At 42.4% G+C, this 18,129-nt stretch overlaps 2 protein-coding genes and 1 gene segment (V, D, J or C); all 3 read right to left on the bottom strand.

The window, feature by feature from the left end:
• Positions 1-14,302, bottom strand: part of LOC137561934 (uncharacterized) — a 101,593-nt gene extending 87,291 nt beyond the window's left edge. The window contains exons 1-5 of the mRNA XM_068273283.1: positions 14,161-14,302; positions 10,792-11,100; positions 7,932-8,261; positions 5,900-6,226; positions 2,864-3,187 (exon numbers count right to left, since the gene is read on the bottom strand). Of these exons, the coding sequence (XP_068129384.1) occupies positions 2,864-3,187; positions 5,900-6,226; positions 7,932-8,261; positions 10,792-11,100; positions 14,161-14,302 (1,432 nt within the window). The remainder of the gene's footprint in view (positions 1-2,863; positions 3,188-5,899; positions 6,227-7,931; positions 8,262-10,791; positions 11,101-14,160) is intronic.
• The window catches only part of LOC137521936 (immunoglobulin mu heavy chain-like), a 956,922-nt gene that overhangs the window by 254,298 nt on the left and 684,495 nt on the right, over positions 1-18,129 (bottom strand). The window lies entirely within an intron of this gene.
• Positions 1-18,129, bottom strand: part of LOC137521952 (Ig alpha chain C region-like) — a 328,184-nt gene that overhangs the window by 305,815 nt on the left and 4,240 nt on the right.

Genomic DNA, 18,129 nt, shown 5'->3' with positions numbered 1-18,129 from the left:
ATTTTATTTCTGAAATCTTGTATTTTTAATTCGGGTCCACTTTAAAGGTTGTACAACCACAGCAGTGAAAGCCTAAGGGGCCTTGTCAGTTGTTCCATTGTACCATTAGTTTAGACCTGGCAAACAGTCTCAGAGGCTTGCATGGTGGCCATAGACTTCCATGTCTTACCACACTCTGAATTTGAGAAGTAGCAAACTAATGCAATGGGAAATGATGGTACCATGGTGCCCAGCTTTTCAAATCCTTTTTGTAATGGGACTAAACCTACTTTCACTTTTATAAATGTGGACCTCTAAAAATGTCAGACAGGGTTTTAAAGGTTGAGAGCAAGAAAAGGATCTTTTTTTCAGATCTTCACATACATTTTAATCAAAAAGCCCATGTTTTGTTTCAATATTAATATGAAAAAATGTTCTGAACTTTTTAAATCTATTTTTAAAATATTTGCTGTTGATTCCCAGTTCTAAACCATCTAAACTCTGAGAAAATGCCTATTTAATATCAAATAGACAGAGATACTGTATAGTATATATTTTTCTTGACTCTTGTTTACTATGAAGAGCCCATGTGTTACAGATGTACAGCATTTTAAGTCATTTAAACCTCATTTAAGGACAATAGACGTTGCAAAAAATGGCTTTTCCTACTTTCCTTAAGTGTCCTTTTAATTATTTTTACACATAGTGAGGTGAGTGTAGAGTTTTAGTCTGGCTGCTTTTCCCATGTATAGTATATATTGTCCTACACTCTCATTTAGCGTTGTTTAGGTATTTCTGAGGTCATGGAGAAGCGCGCAGTCAGCTTGATCAGGTGACAGATTTCAAAGGCTTTGAAGGAGATGATTATATGCTACAGCAGGAAGTGATTCCAACAAATGTGAGCATTAAAAATCCATCACGTGATCAAGAGTTCTGCGCTACTCTACTCTCCTTGTTAAGATACAGGCTAAAGCTAAAGTGGGATACATAAGGACCCCTCTGTACGTCTAGAACAGTTGCATAGAATCATGAAGTTGTTTTTGTGCCTGCTTAATGTCCCTCCAGGATCATACTTGCAGGGCAGATAATCCAGAATTCGCCTTCTAAAACAAGCTTCTGCAGACATTGCAAACGTAGAGCAAATCTACTAATATTCAATGCAAATGCATTGCTAAATGTGTACCCCCTCTACTTACTCAACTACAAAGGGAAACGTAAGAATTACTGCCAAGGCACCAGGGGCATATCTGGGTAATATATAGCTTATGGCAAACACTGAAATGTCCCCCCTCCCCCCAGTCAGAGCCCCCTTTCACTCTGAAAACAGCATTGTCTTGTGGTACTGCTATAGTTACTTTTTTGGACATATATCTTATTTCCTCTCTGTCCTCTTTTCTAAAACTAAACCAAGTGAGCCCTACATACATAAATTAAGTAGACATGTTACCCAAATAACAGCATTAATCTGATCTGAGGTCCCGAGTGACAGGGAGGCACAGGGGCAGGCATTGGGCGCAGCACAGCAGGAGGCATGGCACCCATGATGCTGTCGCACCCATGACACAAGCCACATGGCACAAGCCCATGGCTGTGCCTCCCTGTCACTCATACCTGCACCCCTCTAGATACGCCTCTGCAAGGCACACAAGTATCTGTTGTTTTACACATCTAAAAACTTACATTATTATGTGGAGTTACTTTCAATGTGCTTTACATGCATCATTTTTAGAATTTTTGAGTGAAATATGAAATGTATATGAAAAGTGTAGTTTACAATAGGTTTTTAAGGCTTTTTATCCTTGGTTATTTTAGTTCCTTCACTAGAGTGTGGTTGTTTCCCTAAGCAGTCAGGTGATACTGCAAAACATCTGCTTAGAAGCATAACTTTGTTGCTTAGCAACTGCCCAACAGAAACACCCACCCATGGCAACTCTCTAGCATGCCAAATCTAGTTTTGTCTAGGCAGGGTGACTGCTTGTCTATGCTGATTACTAAAGTGTACTTGTAGGGTAAAAATCTTTACCTCAGTATAGGGAAGCCTCAAGATTATTCAAAGGCTTACCCCCCCCCCCCCCCCCCATCCATTTCACCATACCAACGTTGGGACACCCAAATCTCTTTGATAAGGGCTTGTCAAAGATGGTCTGCATGACCACACTCCCATCTGTCAATCAATGGAGCCACACTGTACAGATGCAAGACACTCCTGTGCAGTAGCATAGAGCACTCCTGTGCAGTAGCATGGAGCACCTCAAGCTCAGCTTTTTCCACCATGAGTGGCTTCATGCTACTGTGCAGGCTGACAGCACGCCTTCAGTAGCGGTGGTCTGGAGGAGGACGTTGAAAGCCTCTGGAGGATCCAGAGACTTCCCTCTATTGAGGTAAGTATCTAACTTTTTCTTTTTAGGAACTCACAAGTTTACCTTAGAGATTGTTTTAGAAGATTTGAAACACTGATGTCCCCACTCTTATATTATTAACCATGAACTGTGAGCAGTACCCACATACATCACTTTATCACTGGTACTGTCTCTGCACAGAAGGCTGCTACCTGGCAAAGCACAATGACACAGCAATAGCAGCAGTTAGTATTAGTGCTTAGCTCCACTTTAAAGCACACAACTCAAACACATTTCATACATAAACACAAAAGTTTTATAAATTGATTTTTTATTTCTACTTTTCAGTATGCAGAGAGGGATTGTTGGCGATAATATACAAAAAACAAAGACTAACAAACACCAGGATGACACTTCTCCTTCCTTTTTCTTTTATATATTAAACAAGGAACAACAAGAGGAGTAACTATCTGGTCTTTGTTTAAAAAGCTGTTAGCAGGAAGAATCAGACATAACGAGGGTCACATTCACTGATGATGGTTTACCAGCTGTTTTGTCAGTGGTCCTTTGGATGCCTCCTAGTGGTAGTGTTTCATGTCCAGCCATACAGGTGAACTTTTTCCCAGCATTCCACTCTGAGGTGCTGATGGTTAATTTGCTATACATAAAGTATTTGTCTTGCTCTTTTATAGCTCCGGTGGTTATAACATTGTCAGTTATATTTTCGTTGTCCTCATTGAACCATTTTACAAATGCATCCCCTGGGTAGAAGTTCTTTAACATGCATGTAAGGGTTGCAGTTTCCTTTTTACTTAATTCTTCTGGGTGTGGCGGAAATAAATAGACTTTTGGAGCTTCTACGTTACCCCCTGGGAAGCAAAGAATAACAAAATGTTAGAAAATTCGGGAAGAGTGTTTAGGTTTAGATTATAGACACTGACTACTAATGTACTAATGGGGATTGGTATTATTCAGTCCTGTGAACTGGGCACAGTTTGTTTGGCTGGAGAGATCCAGGCACCGCAAATTTTGCCACCCAATTCACCTGTAAACGTCAACGTTTTGTATTAGATGGAATTTATTTGGGCATGACTAAATAAATGGGTGTTAAGATTTTTGAATTGGTAGTAAAATATGCTTTTGACTCAATAAAGACCGGCAGACTCTGGCCCCAATGACCAGAGCCTTTTTTCATTCCAGCGTTTGTAATCACTGTGATTGGCTCACAGCGATCCCCTGATGAGGAGCCAATGAAACTGGCTCTTTACTGAGAGCAGGAAGCTCGGCTGTCACAGCTGAATCACTGACTGCAGTGAGCAATGATTGGCTCGGGACCGCGGATTCTATGACACCTCAGAGATGGACAGCCGAGAGTGCGGCGTAGAATCTTACATCCGTGGTCCCAAGCCGGTTAAATGGACCTGGGCACAAGGTTGCAGTGGTTATATAGTTACACCAAAGTTTCCTTGAGATGTCTTAAAAAGGCCCTTGGCCAATAATATAATATACTTGCTTTAATGATTTTACTCTTGTCTTAAGATATTGGCTTCTGAACACAATTAAGTGCATTATATACTGGTGCTCTATGCTTGTAGGAATGACCTCAACTTTTTCTCAAATTTTCTCACTGCTTTGTAAAGAGTCATTTGCACAGATAATCAAATTAAGCGCCCGAGCCTTGGGCGGCAGCAGCCCAAAGGGGCACCTGGAAATGAAATAAGGGTTGCTGCATATGGAAGAGAAGGCTGACAATGGGGAGAAACACATGAAATAGCGAAGCTGATGTCCAAAGGAGCTATACAAAGAAGAGAGGGGCTGAAGCACATGGATGTTACACATGAAAGCGGGGGCTGCTGGAGGGGGTGCCCCAACATACTTGACCTAAGGGTGGAAACCATATAAATTCGGCCTTGTTAGCCATTACATTTCATTACAAGTCTACAAGGCTCATCAGTATTACCAAATCGAATCAATATTCTGATTGAAACCATTATTTTATTTTCTATGAAGAAAACACTTCTCAAATATTTTTACTTCTTGCGCCTTCACGATCTCCATGGAAGAGGAAGTAGAAGACAGAGAATGGAGTTAGGCCCCTTCCCTGCCTGATTGCATCTGAACCGTGGTGATGCAGCATGTAGATAAGGGCCCTAAGGGTTCTTTCACGTTAGACAACGCGTGCAGGAGCCGTTCTCCTGCACGCGTTGTCTGCCTGTGGCGTGTCGTTGGGTATCTGTGGTGCGACGCAATCAGCAGCGGTAGCAGGTAATTAAACCCGGCGGAAAACTCTGGCTCGCGGGTGCGTTGGACGAAAAACTGCGCCCGGGTGCGTCAGAACCGCAACGCATCGAAACGCAGCGTCGGGTGTGAAAGGTAAAATGAAAGTCTATGGACTTTCACCTTACCTTGGTTAACACAAACGTTAGCCGTTTGCATTAACGCACAAAATCTGCCCTAATGTGAAAGAGCCCTAAGAGCTTTTCTTACCATTATTACTAACTGACTATGGCATGCAAAAACTACATTAACTGTCTTTCTTCAGCAATGAGTTTTACACTTCTACAGGGTGGCACATTTAAAACTGGCCCCTGCTGGCTGCCTGCTACTCTCTGCCTTCCCGCTGTGTGTATGTGTGGTGTTCAGCTTTATTGCAGCCTATGTCGCTGGTATTCCCTGCCGTATGGGTAACAGCAGTAAATAAACCCGGAGAAAGGGAGAGAGTACAGGCGCAGGGATGGGCTGGGCGGCATCTGCCTCTCACACTCGTGGCAGGCAGCAAGGGCCGGTTTAAAATCTGCCACCCCATAGTATCTGTCCTAATAATTAAAATAATAACATCTCTGCAAACATTAACATCTGAGCAAACTTTTCCTTTAAAGTGAATGGGAACCGCATTTAAAAAAATGAGACAGATACTTACCCAAGGAGAGGGAAGGCTCTGGGTCCTATAGAGCCTTCCCGCTCCTCTCCTGGCCCCCCCCGTTCCAGTGCTGGCTCGCCCGGTAGCAGTATTTGACTAAATTAGTCAAATACTGCTTTACCCGGCCGAAGGAAGCTTCAGAAGTCTTCAGGGAGCCCGAGTGCTCCTGAAGAAGGGTGGCCCTGTACTGCGCCTGCGCTAGCACGCTCACTTGCACGCTCACGCTTGTGCAGTATGGAGCCGCACGTCTTTGGGAGGACACGGCTCCCGAAGACTTCCAAATACCCTTTCGGCGGGGGATTGAAACGGGGGAGGGGGGGTGGGGGGAGCCAGCACAGGATAGAGAGCACCGAGAGAGGAGACAGAAGGCTCTATACGACCCAGAGCTTTCCCTCTCCTTAGGTAAGTGTTTGCTTCATTTTTAAAAAAATGCGGTTCCCATTCACTTTAACTTTGTGAGTCAAAGAAGACCACAAAGAAGTAATGAATGCACTAAATGTTCTATGGAACTGCTTTTGTGGAACAGGACACCTCATAAATGGTGCTCGGTTGCCCTAATAGATGACTTTTTCTTAATAAAAGTCACTAAAACAGATGGGCATCCATGATAATATCATTACATAGTGACTATTATCGCTGTTAAAGTTAAGTACAAACGTACCATTCTCTTTCTTGAGCGTAACCTGTTTCAGACCAGGAAGGTCAGGATGCTTCACTTTGCACTGGAAAGTCTTTTGATTCCAGTCCTCAGGGCACACTGTAGCAGTAGCTGAGATGGTATATGTATAGTTGTCGTAAAATACTGGATCACTCAGTTTAGTGGGAAGTGGTGTCGGTTCATTATTCACATACCAGGAGACTTCTAAACCATCTTTAGTGGCCATATTTGAAATAACACAGGTGAGAGGTGCATTTTTATCGAAATACCATTGTTCGTATGATGGAGGGATGGCATACACTGAGATGTCACTTGAAGATGATTGGCATTCTAAATAAAAGAGCAGTCATTATTTATGTGATAAAATGACACACATTAATGAAGATTCATGAGTCAAACATTAAATAATCAGCACACTTTCTAAGATATTCTCAAATAAGTGTGTATGAGCAGCCATGGAGATTAAATATTGAATATTCTGTGATATACATCCATAAAAAAACTGATATGTTGTTCTGAAACTGAAATATTGTTCTTAATTAGAGCGCACAATTATTTCTACTACTCCATTGTAATATGTAGCTAAAATATGTAATATTATGGTAACTAATCCTACAGCACCAACCTAAGGATACATTTCACTCTGTGAAAAGTTTTAGCGCAGTGCCCAGTTGGCAGTATCAATGTAGCCCAGTGTAGGTCAGGAGGTCCCCCAGCGGCGTCTTGGCTCTTCTCCCAAGGCCTGTGCTGAAATGACTGCCCAGCGGCTCCCGGCCGCCAGCCCTGCGACACTTGACCGAGTGTCGGGCTCCTTTTTCCGCATACGTCACGTATGACTTCACACGCCAGCCGCCTTGTGTCACCATGGCGGCCGGCGTGACAGTACGGAGCATGCACGGTTAAACCGCACATGCGCCGTACTGTCACGCCAGCCGCCGTGAGAGGCAGCCAGCGTGTGAAGTCATACGTGACGTATGCGGAAGAAGAAGCCCGACACCCGGGAAGCCATTTCAGCACAGGCCTTGGGAGAAGAGCCAGTACGCCGCCGGGGAACCTCCCGACCTACACTGGGCTACAGAAAGCCCATGGTGAGTACTAATTTTGTTTTTATTTTGAGCTCGGAGTCCCTTTAAGGAAGGAAATGGGTATTATTTAAAATCCGTCAGGACATTTTAAAGATCTATGGCATTCTTTTATAGCCCTGTCAAATATAGGACTTTTAATCACTTTTAGCAAGAAATTAGTTGGCGTTTGAATTTTGATTCATAACGTGATTATAGAGGACATTATTGTTATTATTTATATAGCGCTGACATCTTCGGCGACTCTGTATAGAGTATGTTGTCTTGTCACTTAACTGTCCCTCAGAGGGGCTCTCAATCTAATCCCTACCATAGTCATACAGTATGTCTATGTATGTATCGTGTAGTATATGTATCATGGTGTAGGGCCAATTTAGGGGGAAGCCAGTTAACTTATCTGTATGTTTTTGGGATGTGAGAGGAATCCGAAGTGCTTGGAGGAAACCCACGCAGACATGGAGAGAACATACAATCTCCATGCAGATAGTGCCCTGGCTGGGATGGAGAACCAGAAATCCAGCACTGCAGGGTTAGAGTGCTAACCACTACTCTATTGTGCTTCCCATCTCACTATCATCACATTTCTTGTATTATACTACATTACTATTCCGTGTAGACTGTGTCATGTGTCAACCTAAGCTGATGGTTGGCTATATACATCTAGAGGACATTGCTTTTTCATGTGGAATGCAGGGCACACCTACTATTAGGCCAATATCCTGAGTGAGGAACTTGCAGGAATCTACAAACCAACATCCACACCTGAGGCCATTAGCTAGCAACTTGGCTTGCCTGTCACAACTATAGGGAGGGATGTGAAGATTTGTGTGTAAACCTGTCCTGTGTATAACAAGAGGTCACAAAGCAAAATAAATTATCCAATTCATTCTGAATTTTTTTTTTCAAAACATACATTTTGTGAGACAAAAAAAAAAAAAATGAATGGAACTCACCACCATGTGCTAAAGATTTGCTTGTATTCCTCATGTCAGTGAAGCCAGAAGCAGGATGCTTTACTTGGCATGAGAATGTTGCATCTGACTCCCATTCATTTTTGGACACTGTGATAAAGGATGTAGTGGTAAAATCTCCATTCCCGTCTAAAACCGCCTCTTCTGTTTTGACATCCAGAGCAACTGGTTCGTTATTCTTCACCCATCTCACTTCAACAGGTTTAGGAAAATATTTACTTGCAATGCACACAATGGTGCCATTGCGATGTGCATCAAGATCATCCTTCATTGGAGGGTGTATGGTTACTATCGGCGTCCTGGGGTCTGGGCCTGTTCAGGAGAGCAGACGTTTGAGTATACAGGTTCACAAAGTCTTTTGAATTCTATTGAACACATCAGCAACGTATGGAGCAATCCCAAATGCACTCATTGTAGCAATATACTTTAAAGTACTGCTGACCTGGTAGGGATTTACTTTTAAATGATTTTACTACTGGTGCTGTGTGGCTTTCACAGCACACAGCACCATGCTTTCTGATCCAGCACCCCCCTTTGGCCCGTTCTAACAGCATATATTATCGGGGAGGAAGTGACACTTCTTCCTTCCCGCTGTGCGTACATAACTTCACCTGCTGCTTTAGTTTCCAATGTGTTTCACTGCACACAGCATGCAGGGGAGCTGCGCTGTGTGTGGGCTCATGTTAATTCAGGTCGGAAGAATATCCGATCTCAATTATCACAAGTCCACAAACAGCGCAGCTCCTCTGCGCGTTGTGTGCAGTGTAACACATAAGGATCTAAAGCAGCAGGTGGAGGGGGCGGAGTTATGTACACACAGCAGGGAGGAAGAACTGTCACTTCTTTCCCGATAATATTTGACATTCTGCCTCAGTCTGAGTAGAATGAGCAGAATGCGAGTTAGAGGGGGCACAGGAAGGGGGAGGTTGGTGCTGTGTGCTAGTCGCAGCCCCAGCAACAAAACAATATTAAGAAATTAAGGGGTGGGGGAAAGAGGGTAAGGAGTACTTTAAGTCAGGATGGCCCATCTCTTTAGAGTTTTAGATTTAACTGTTAACAACTGTTATTAACAAATTTTGTTTTTCTTTTTTTACTTGACACATTCAGTGGCCTGATAAACATTTGATCATCACTGGTTCATATTATGTGTCAAATGCTTAAGTAATATGTAATTTAAAAAACTGAGTGGGCTTGACTCTTAAGAGGATCAGGTCTTAAGTACTTGCTGCATGAATACCTGGTTGAGTCCTTTTTAATAACAAAAGTTACTTTGTTAAAGTTAGCAAGCTAGCTGAGTCTGACCTTTTGTCATCAGTTTTGTTTGTTAGTTGAAATACTGTATTTCACAAGCACAACCATTCACATCCACTATCTAATGTGGTCCCTGTAGCCTGATTATAAATCTTTTATAATTATGAGGAAAAAGTTGTTTAGCTGTTTAGACAGAATGCTTTTGCAGTCAAATTCTTTTTGCACGAGGTCAAGCAATAGATGCTTTTATGTGCAGAGATGTAATACAGGCCGAGTTAAAGCAAATCTGAAAGAAAAATAATGTACTCATTTATTACCTTTTAAATATGCGAGTGTATGGCTGTCAGCCTGATCTCATTATGCTAATAGTTTCTAAGTCACCTGTCTGTAACAAGGAGGCAGCCAATCAAATCAGAGTGGAGTAGAATTCCTGGCTTGCATTGGTCAGTCACCGAAGGCAAAAAACAGCAATTTAAACCAGGGAAGAAGCACCTTAGAAAATTACAATGGCAACTCCCATATACTTATTTCCTCAAGACATCATGAATTTTCCAGCTAATCTAGGACACACACACGTATGCACGCACGCACGCACGCACGCACACACACACACACACACACACACACACACACCTTCTGCCATTGCATGGAAGCTGACTGTTTATGTCTATTTCAGATCCATGTAGTTTGTAGCAGTGTGGTTTTCAAAAATCCTGCATGCCGTGTTTAGCGGTGGTTTGCGTTGGACTCAGTGAATAAGTATGCTCCAAGCACACAAGCAAATTAGCACATTAAAACTACATTTGAAATTTGTTGTTCAAACCTGAGGTGTTAGCAGAAGTGTTATCTGACACCGGTAGTCTGATTAATCAAAACAATAATACGACAACTAAACTGGAGCAAAGTAAGACAGTTGCCGAGGGCAAACAATTAGATTTCAACAGTTAAAGAGGAACCATAACTCAGGATTGAACTTCATCGCAATCAGCAGCTCTTCTCAAACAGATCATCAGGGGGGGTCTGAATGGCTGATATTTTGGTGAATCCCCTTTCACAGTGTGATGTCAGGACCTAGGCTCTGACAGTTTGCTGTCTGTGAACCTCATTGCATTGTGGGAAATAACTTTTATACATAATAGCTGTTTCCAACTGCAAAGCAACCATTATCTCCCTCTGAGCATATGTATATTTATTTAAAAAAAAAACCTTTTAGCCTATGGCATTGTTAAGGGGTGTGGTTATAGATAATGGGAGTTGGTGTTGTCTGATTTTTTTTTTCATTCCTGCCAGTAGTAAAGATGATTAAATGCAGGTGGATTGTGAATCAAACAATATTAGCAAATTACATGGCAAATATCAATAATTTCTTGATTTCTCTTCAATTTTTTAACAACTCACTTTGCATGTATTGATTTACCCCCCCCCCCCCTTTTCGCTACAGTTCCTCTTTAAGTGACAAAATTTTGGTAGGTTGCTAGGGGCAACTGCTCTATTTTTTTAGCAGATTTTTGTGCCTTGGTAAATCAGCCCCAATGTGTTTTTGCTATTCAAATAAGGAAAAAATAAAACATTAGAAATGTAAGATGCTTACTTTGTCCTTTCACAAGTTCGACAGCCTTGGTGTTCTGAGAATGTTTAGCCACGCAGTAAAATGGGTCCCGACTTTCCCAGCTGTTAGATGGCACTGTGATCTGGGAGGTGGCTGCATAGGTGCCTCCAGGCTGCAACATAGAACTGTACTTCTTGAAGCCTCCGGAAAAACTGTTATTGGACTTATCTGTCCAGCTGAAGTCGATCAACTCTGGAAGGAAATCTTTGGCCAGACAACCAAGGGTGACGCCCGCTCCCTGAGATGTGTCGCAAGAAATAAGTGGAAAGAGAGACGGGGCGGACGGTGCAGCTGAGAAGAAAAGCAAAAGGTGGAAGAAATGAGTGCTGGAGTTAGGAGATAAAGTTTAGTACAAGTTAAAAGGAATGATATAAAGAGATTTCAGTTTTTACTGAAATGAGTTAATATTGTATTTATGGCTGCAGTTAGTATTCCAAGGAAACAAAAGTTTCAGATTAGAGTTAGAATTCGGATGAGAACCAGAATTAGACAATTGTGGTCCATACTGATTAATGAATATTATCCAGTAGAAAAAATGTCACATTTGAGGTCTTAAACACTGCACCGGTTGAAATGGCATTCCTATTTTATTCTCACAGAATAAAATCATTTAAATATATTTCAGTCCTTTAAAAATATGAACACCTGAATTACCCCAATGAAACATTTCTGTCTAGCAGTTAATTTTCTATACATCTAAATATGGCGCTGTATGATTAGAAGTGATGTCACAAATTTCCACAAACCCACAAACACTGTGTAATGTTGCATCCGAAAATCCCTGCCATAGGTTGCTCTTAAAGTAAGCTTTAAAGGACAACTGATGTTAGAGGGATGTGGAGGCTGTTATATTTAATTCCTTTTAAGCAATACCAGTTGCCTGGCTATTCTGCTGATCCTCTGCCTTTAATACTTTTAGCCATAGACCCTCAACAAGCATGCAGCAAATCAGGTGTTTCTGACATTAATTACCGGTCTGACAATATTAGCTACATGCTTGTTTCTGGTGTTATTCAGACACTACTGCAGCCAAATAGATCAGCAGGGCTGCCAGGAAACTGGTATTGTTTAACAGGAAATAAACATGGCAGCCTCCGTATCCTTCTCACTTCAGTTGTCCTTTAAGCATGAGAAATATTGAAAATACTATTACTATGACTGCCTCCTAAAATACACCACTTGTTTGGCTGTTGTGCTGATCATCTACATCCAACATTTTCTGAATCAATGAACCAAAGCAGATATGAATGTATAACAGTACAAAAGATAAGCATGACAACCATGCAACTGCTGATTTTAAAGAGGGATAAAGATGGCAGCCTTTATATTTCTCTCACTTCAGGCTTTCTTTAACATTATTATGTAAATCAGCCTCTCACAGTGAACCTTTAAGAAAAGTATAGCACAAAGCCACCACAACACAAATGGTATAGGGTGGATAGAATGCACATAGATTGGAACCTGTGTCACATTTTTATTGCTGCATGTGTCCCCACCGGAAAGATTTTCTTTCATTTCCTGTCCTGGTGATGGCAAGCACTCTGCTGTCGGCAATCTGAATTTCTAGCTTGGCTGTCAGTTTTATCAACATCAAGGCAAGGAAAAGTAAAGCAAAAGTGGAGAGCCAATCAGCTTTCCTCTTTAAAATGAAACTGCTCCACTTTTGTTCCTCTTTTCATTGCACTCATCTTAACAGTTAAGCCGTGTGTCACTGAGTACACATACAATGCTTTGTACGCATTTATGTAATTAAGGGCACAGGGCAAAACCGAAAAATCGCTCAGCCTGCTCCTGCAAAAGTCCCGGCGGTGCTAATTAATATTCCCCCTCCTGGCCACATGGACGTAGGGGGTAAGACGTCATTTGGCTGCCAGGTATAGCTGGCGGCGAAATTACGCTGTTGTATAGTAATTTGGGCTACATCTTTAGATTGCACCCAAATTACTGTCAGAGCTCCGCTATAGCCATAATTCACATTCTGGCCTATGGCGGAGCATGGTCCGCCCAAATTTCTCGAGCCCTTTTTGCCTGTCTTGGCTTTGGACATATATGGAATATATGGGTAATGTCCTCTAAACAGGAAACTGAGCTTAAAGCAGCCATCACCACAAAAAAAAAAAAAGGAATCAGTCCCAAGTGGGCCAATAAAACCTGAAACCGCTAAAATATATGACTGTTAAATCCAAAACTTAAAAAAGCATGAGATTAAGTTTTATTTGTACAAGAGTATTTGTTCCCTGGTAACACACAAAAAATGATGATACACAGGTGAGGCAGTACAAAGCCTGTTGAAAATAATACAGATGTCTGCCCATGACAGGCAGGAAGCAGCAGTTACTTTTACACATTCATATTTTTTGGACTATTGTGATTCCAGTATACATGGTCATATTCTGCATGCCTAGAAGAGAACAGTATGCTCACTGCCAGGGCAGCTTTCAGTGCATTTTTGAGCTTTACACGGTACAGACTTATCAGTTCATTTTTACCTAGAAGTTCAGCACTAAGCTACTGGACAGCTTCATGCTGAAATGTCCTCAAGTACATAAACTGCTGGTGCAATAGCTTGTTTCAAAGCAGGACACACTATAACTGCTTAACATGCATAGCAATATGTGTATCTTATAAGGTCAGTAAACAATTCTTACTTTTAGCATTGCCCCTGCATAAAAACATGTTTTATTAATTTAATTCAACAGTAGTTGAATATTAGATTTTTTTTTATTGACAGAACCCCTATATTTGTGCTGCACTTTTAACTGTGATTCACCTGGATCACTTTATGCAGTAAATGACAAAACATTGCCTTTTAGCTGTATTGGAAGTGATAACTAATAATCCATTTATGTTGAAGCACACCTGAACTGACAGCATGAGCAGCACTTCTGAAGTACACATGCATTGTACACTCTTGTCTGTGGCTTCTGTACACAGCCAAGGCGGGAGTGCGGACATACAGAGAGCGTAGAGTGGACAGAGCATGCGTCGCTCCTTTGGCTTCTGTTTGACTAGCTCTATTCGTACCCAGGAACCGAAGACAGAGAGGCTCAACAAAGAGGAAAGACCTGTAAGTATCAGATCCCCACACTTCACACATTGGCATGCTTTAAGAATGATGTGATCAGTTCAGGTGACCTGAAATATGATAGTTTGCTCTGAGATACTGCTTCACTTTTGCACCAGTTCCTCCAATATTCTTTATGTTGGTTTTGATGAATCTATCCCTGTCCTGTAGGTGACCATTTTTATCACAGTAACTCTAATATCGACATACATGCCCCTGCCAAGCTATGTAATATTTAAAGCTCTGCTCATGGCACAAATGCTTTCCAAACCCTTGTAGGCACTCACTAGTTTTATCAACATCTACGCTCAATACTTCCCTGTGGTCTGTCCATTTTATGTGCAGGCCAAGGCAGGAACATCTGTTGGCTATCCTCTGCTTATGCTCTTCAGTAACTGCTCTACCATACTTTACAGAACTACAGTACATTCTGATTTAAAGTGAATCCAAGGTGAGAGGGATATGGAGGCTGCCATATTTATTTCCTTTTAAACAATACCAGTTGCCTGGCAGCCCTGCTAATCTATTTGGCTGCAGTAGTGTCTGAATTACACCAAAAACAAGCATGTAGCTAATCTTATCAGATCTGACAATATTGACAGAAACACCTGATTTGCTGCATGCTTGTTGAGGGGCTATGGCTAAAAGTATTAGAGGCAGAGGATCAGCAGGGCAGCCAGGCAACTGGTATTGCATAAAAGGAAATAAATATAGCAGCCTCCCTTTTACTCTTACCTCAGGTTCGCTTTAAAAAGCACCTACACCTCTAATGCTATTATCTTTTGATACAATATAAAAATGTCAGCTGTGCTGCATATGATTAATTCTATATCACACAATATCTGCACTTTTCTACAATATATCCTTAGCCACAATGTACGGAATATGCTACACAGGTCAGATGTACAGTAGATGCTATGGGGTGCTCTGCTCCATATTGTGCCATTGACTATGCTGTATTCTGCATAAACCACCTTTTGTTGTATATAGGGACAACATGGTGGCATAGTGGATAACACTCTTGGGGCTTGATTCACTAAGCCACATAGCATGCCTTATCAGAGTTAGCACACCTTATAAAAGTTAACATGCCTTATCAGAGTTGACACACCTTATCAGAGTAGCATTGCGAGAGCTATGAAGTTATGCCTGCTAATTGGCAATGACGAGAGAGTCTGGGGTACTACCTGTACTGTCTATCGTACAGCTGCACAGCACCAAACTATCTATGGTGCTGGGCAATAATTGCTATGCTGTACGCACTGCTACACAGGACTTGTTGCATTTCCAGAACTATATACTATGTGCTGTGCACTGTGTGGACCCGAACATGGCTGCTGCCTTGCCTGTGTAGCTATACAGGACAATTCAAGCTTGTTTGCACTACGAATCGCACAGTGCACAGGAAAAATACATTTTGCAAAGCCCCATTTAATTGTAGTAAATTAAACAGAAAAACAATCACACCAAAAACTGTGGTGCAAAATTCTGTGTACATTGCTATCAAGTGCCCGTTATAGAGTCAAAAGTATTTTACAGTGCATGCAATGCTTTCAGCAATGTTGTACAGTTCTTACATGACTGCTTACAGTGCTGTACATTGTCTGCTATGTTGTGTGCAGTGCTGTACATTAGCTGCTAACCAGTACAGTACCAGCTATGCTGTCTGCAGTCCTGTACACTGCCTGCAATGCTTTCAAAAGTGCTGTACACTGTACAGTGCTGACAATGCTTACACCAGTGCTATACAATATCTGGTATGCATGTCTGCAGTGCTGTACAGTGCCTGCAATGCTTTCACCAGTGCTATACAATGTCTGCTATTCTGTGTATAGAGCTGTATTGCATGTGCTATTCTGTACAGTGCCTGCTATGCTGTCTGCAGTGCTCTTTGGTGCCTGCAATGCTTTCAACAGTACTGTACAGTGCCTGCTATACTGTATGCAGTGCTGTACAGGGCATGCATTGATTTCAGCAGTGCTCTCCAATTCTTTAAAAACTCTCTGCAGTGCTATACAGTGTCTGCTATGCTGACTACAGTGCCGTACAGTATCTGCTATGCTTTACAGTTCCTGCTATGCTGCTTGCAGAGCTGTATGGTGTCTGCAATGCTTTTACCAGTGCTATACAATATACAAGTACTGCATCTTCTATCCTGCTGCATGTAGTGCTGTACAGTGCTGATAATGCTCATCAATGCTATACAATGTCTACTATGCTGTCTGAAGTGTTGTACTGTTACTCCAATGCTTTCGCTCAGGGGTAGGGAGCCTTGGCTCTCCTGCTGTTAAGGAACTACAAGTCCCACAATGCATTGCAGGAGTCTGATAGCCACAGTCATGATTAATAAAGGCAAATGCATGCTGGGGTTTGTAGTTTTATCACAGGTGGAGAGCCAAGGTTCCCTACCGCTGCTTTCGCTAGTGCTATGCTAGTCTACTATGCTGTCTATAATCCTGTGCAGTGCCTGCTGTGCTGTCTGCAGTGCTCTATGGTGGCAGCAATGCTTTAAACTGTACCTGCAAAGCTCTCTACAGTGCTGTACAGTGTCTGTTATGTTGTCTATCATGCTGAACAATATCTCCTATCCTGTTCAGTAACTGCTATGCTGTCTACAGAGCTGTACAGTGCCTGAAATGCTTTCACAAGTGCTGTACAGCACTTGCAATGCTTTCAGTAGTGCTGTGCAATGGTTTCATCAGTACTATACAATGTCTGCTGATCTGTCTGCAGCATAGTACGGTGCTATTTAATGTCTGCTATACTGTTGATCAGAGCCGGGACGAGGTCCTCCAGCACCCAAGGCTGAGACACCAAAGTGCGCCCCCCATCCCTCCCACCCCAGCCGTCACACACTGATTGCTATTAGACTAAGAAGCGCCACAGGGCCCACAACCTCCCCAATACCTTAATCTCTAGTTATCTGGCTTGCAGTCACTGCTATGTATCCCCTTTTCTTATTTCTTTCTGCTTCAAACACAATTAGGTATGACAGCTGAATTAATTCTGCGCCCCCTCCTACACTGCGCCCTGAGGCTGGAGCCTCTCCAGCCTATGCCTCGGCCCGGCCCTGCTGTTGATTGTGCTATACTGCATCTGCTATCTTGTACAGTGCCTGCCATGCTGTCTGGAGTGCTGTATAGTACTGTATGCAATGCTGTACATAGCATGCAATGCTTTTAGCGGTGCTTTCCAGCCCCCGCAAAGCTCTCTACAGTGCTGTAGTGTCTGCTTTGCTGCTTGCAGAGCTGGATGTTGCCTGCAATGCGTTCACCAGTGCTATATGTCTGCTATGCTGTCTGCAGTTCTGTACTGCATCTGCTATCCTGTGCAGTGCCTGCTATGCTGTCTGCAGTGCTGTACTGCGCCCATGCAGAAAAACGTTCTATCTGACCTTATGTCCATTACACAAACACATATATCTGCACTATTCGGCACAGCAGCTTAACTGCTATTGGTATGATAGCATCTTACCAATAGCATGTAAGCTGTACTGTGCCCCCAATGCTTTCAGCAGTGTTGTACAGTTCTCGTTATACTTTATACAGTGCAGTACAATGCTTTCAGCAATGCTTTCCAGTCCCTGCAAAGCTCTATACAGTGTATGCTATGCGTCTTTAGGGCAGTACAGTATAAGCTATCCTGTACAGTGCCTGCTTTGCTGTATGCAGTGCTGTACAATGCCTGCAATGCTTTTACCGGGGGTCTACACTACAGTGCCTGCAATGCTGTCTACAGTACTATACAGAGTCTGCTATGCTGTACTCCATTTGCCATCGTACAGCATCTGCTATACTCTACAGTGTCTCCTTTGCTTATAATAGTGTTGTACTGTACCTGCTCTGCTTTCTGTAGAGCTGTATAGCAATTGGTATGCTGTCCACATGGTTGTGCAGTGTCTGCTATGCTGTATCCAATGCTGTACAGTACCTGCTATTCTCTCTACAGTGCTATACAGTTTTTGCTATACCTTGTGCAATGCTGTGTAGCATCTACTATACTGTGAAGCATCTACTATACAATGCCCCTTATCCTGTATAGTGCCTGCTATGCTTTCAACAGTGTTATACAGTGCCTGCTAAATTTCTGGAGTGTTGTATGGTGCTTTTTATGTTGTTTACAGTGCTATACAGTGTCTGCTATGCTACGAGCAGTACTTTACAGTATCTGCTCTGTTTTCAACAGTGCTGTACAGTGCTTGTCATGCTGTCCACAGTGCTATACAGTGTCTCGTATGCTCTCTACACTGCTGAGCA

Source organism: Hyperolius riggenbachi, chromosome 1 (assembly GCF_040937935.1).
Source record: "Hyperolius riggenbachi isolate aHypRig1 chromosome 1, aHypRig1.pri, whole genome shotgun sequence".
Classification (NCBI taxonomy): domain Eukaryota; kingdom Metazoa; phylum Chordata; class Amphibia; order Anura; family Hyperoliidae; genus Hyperolius; species Hyperolius riggenbachi.
This window is presented reverse-complemented; position numbering and strand designations above follow the sequence as displayed.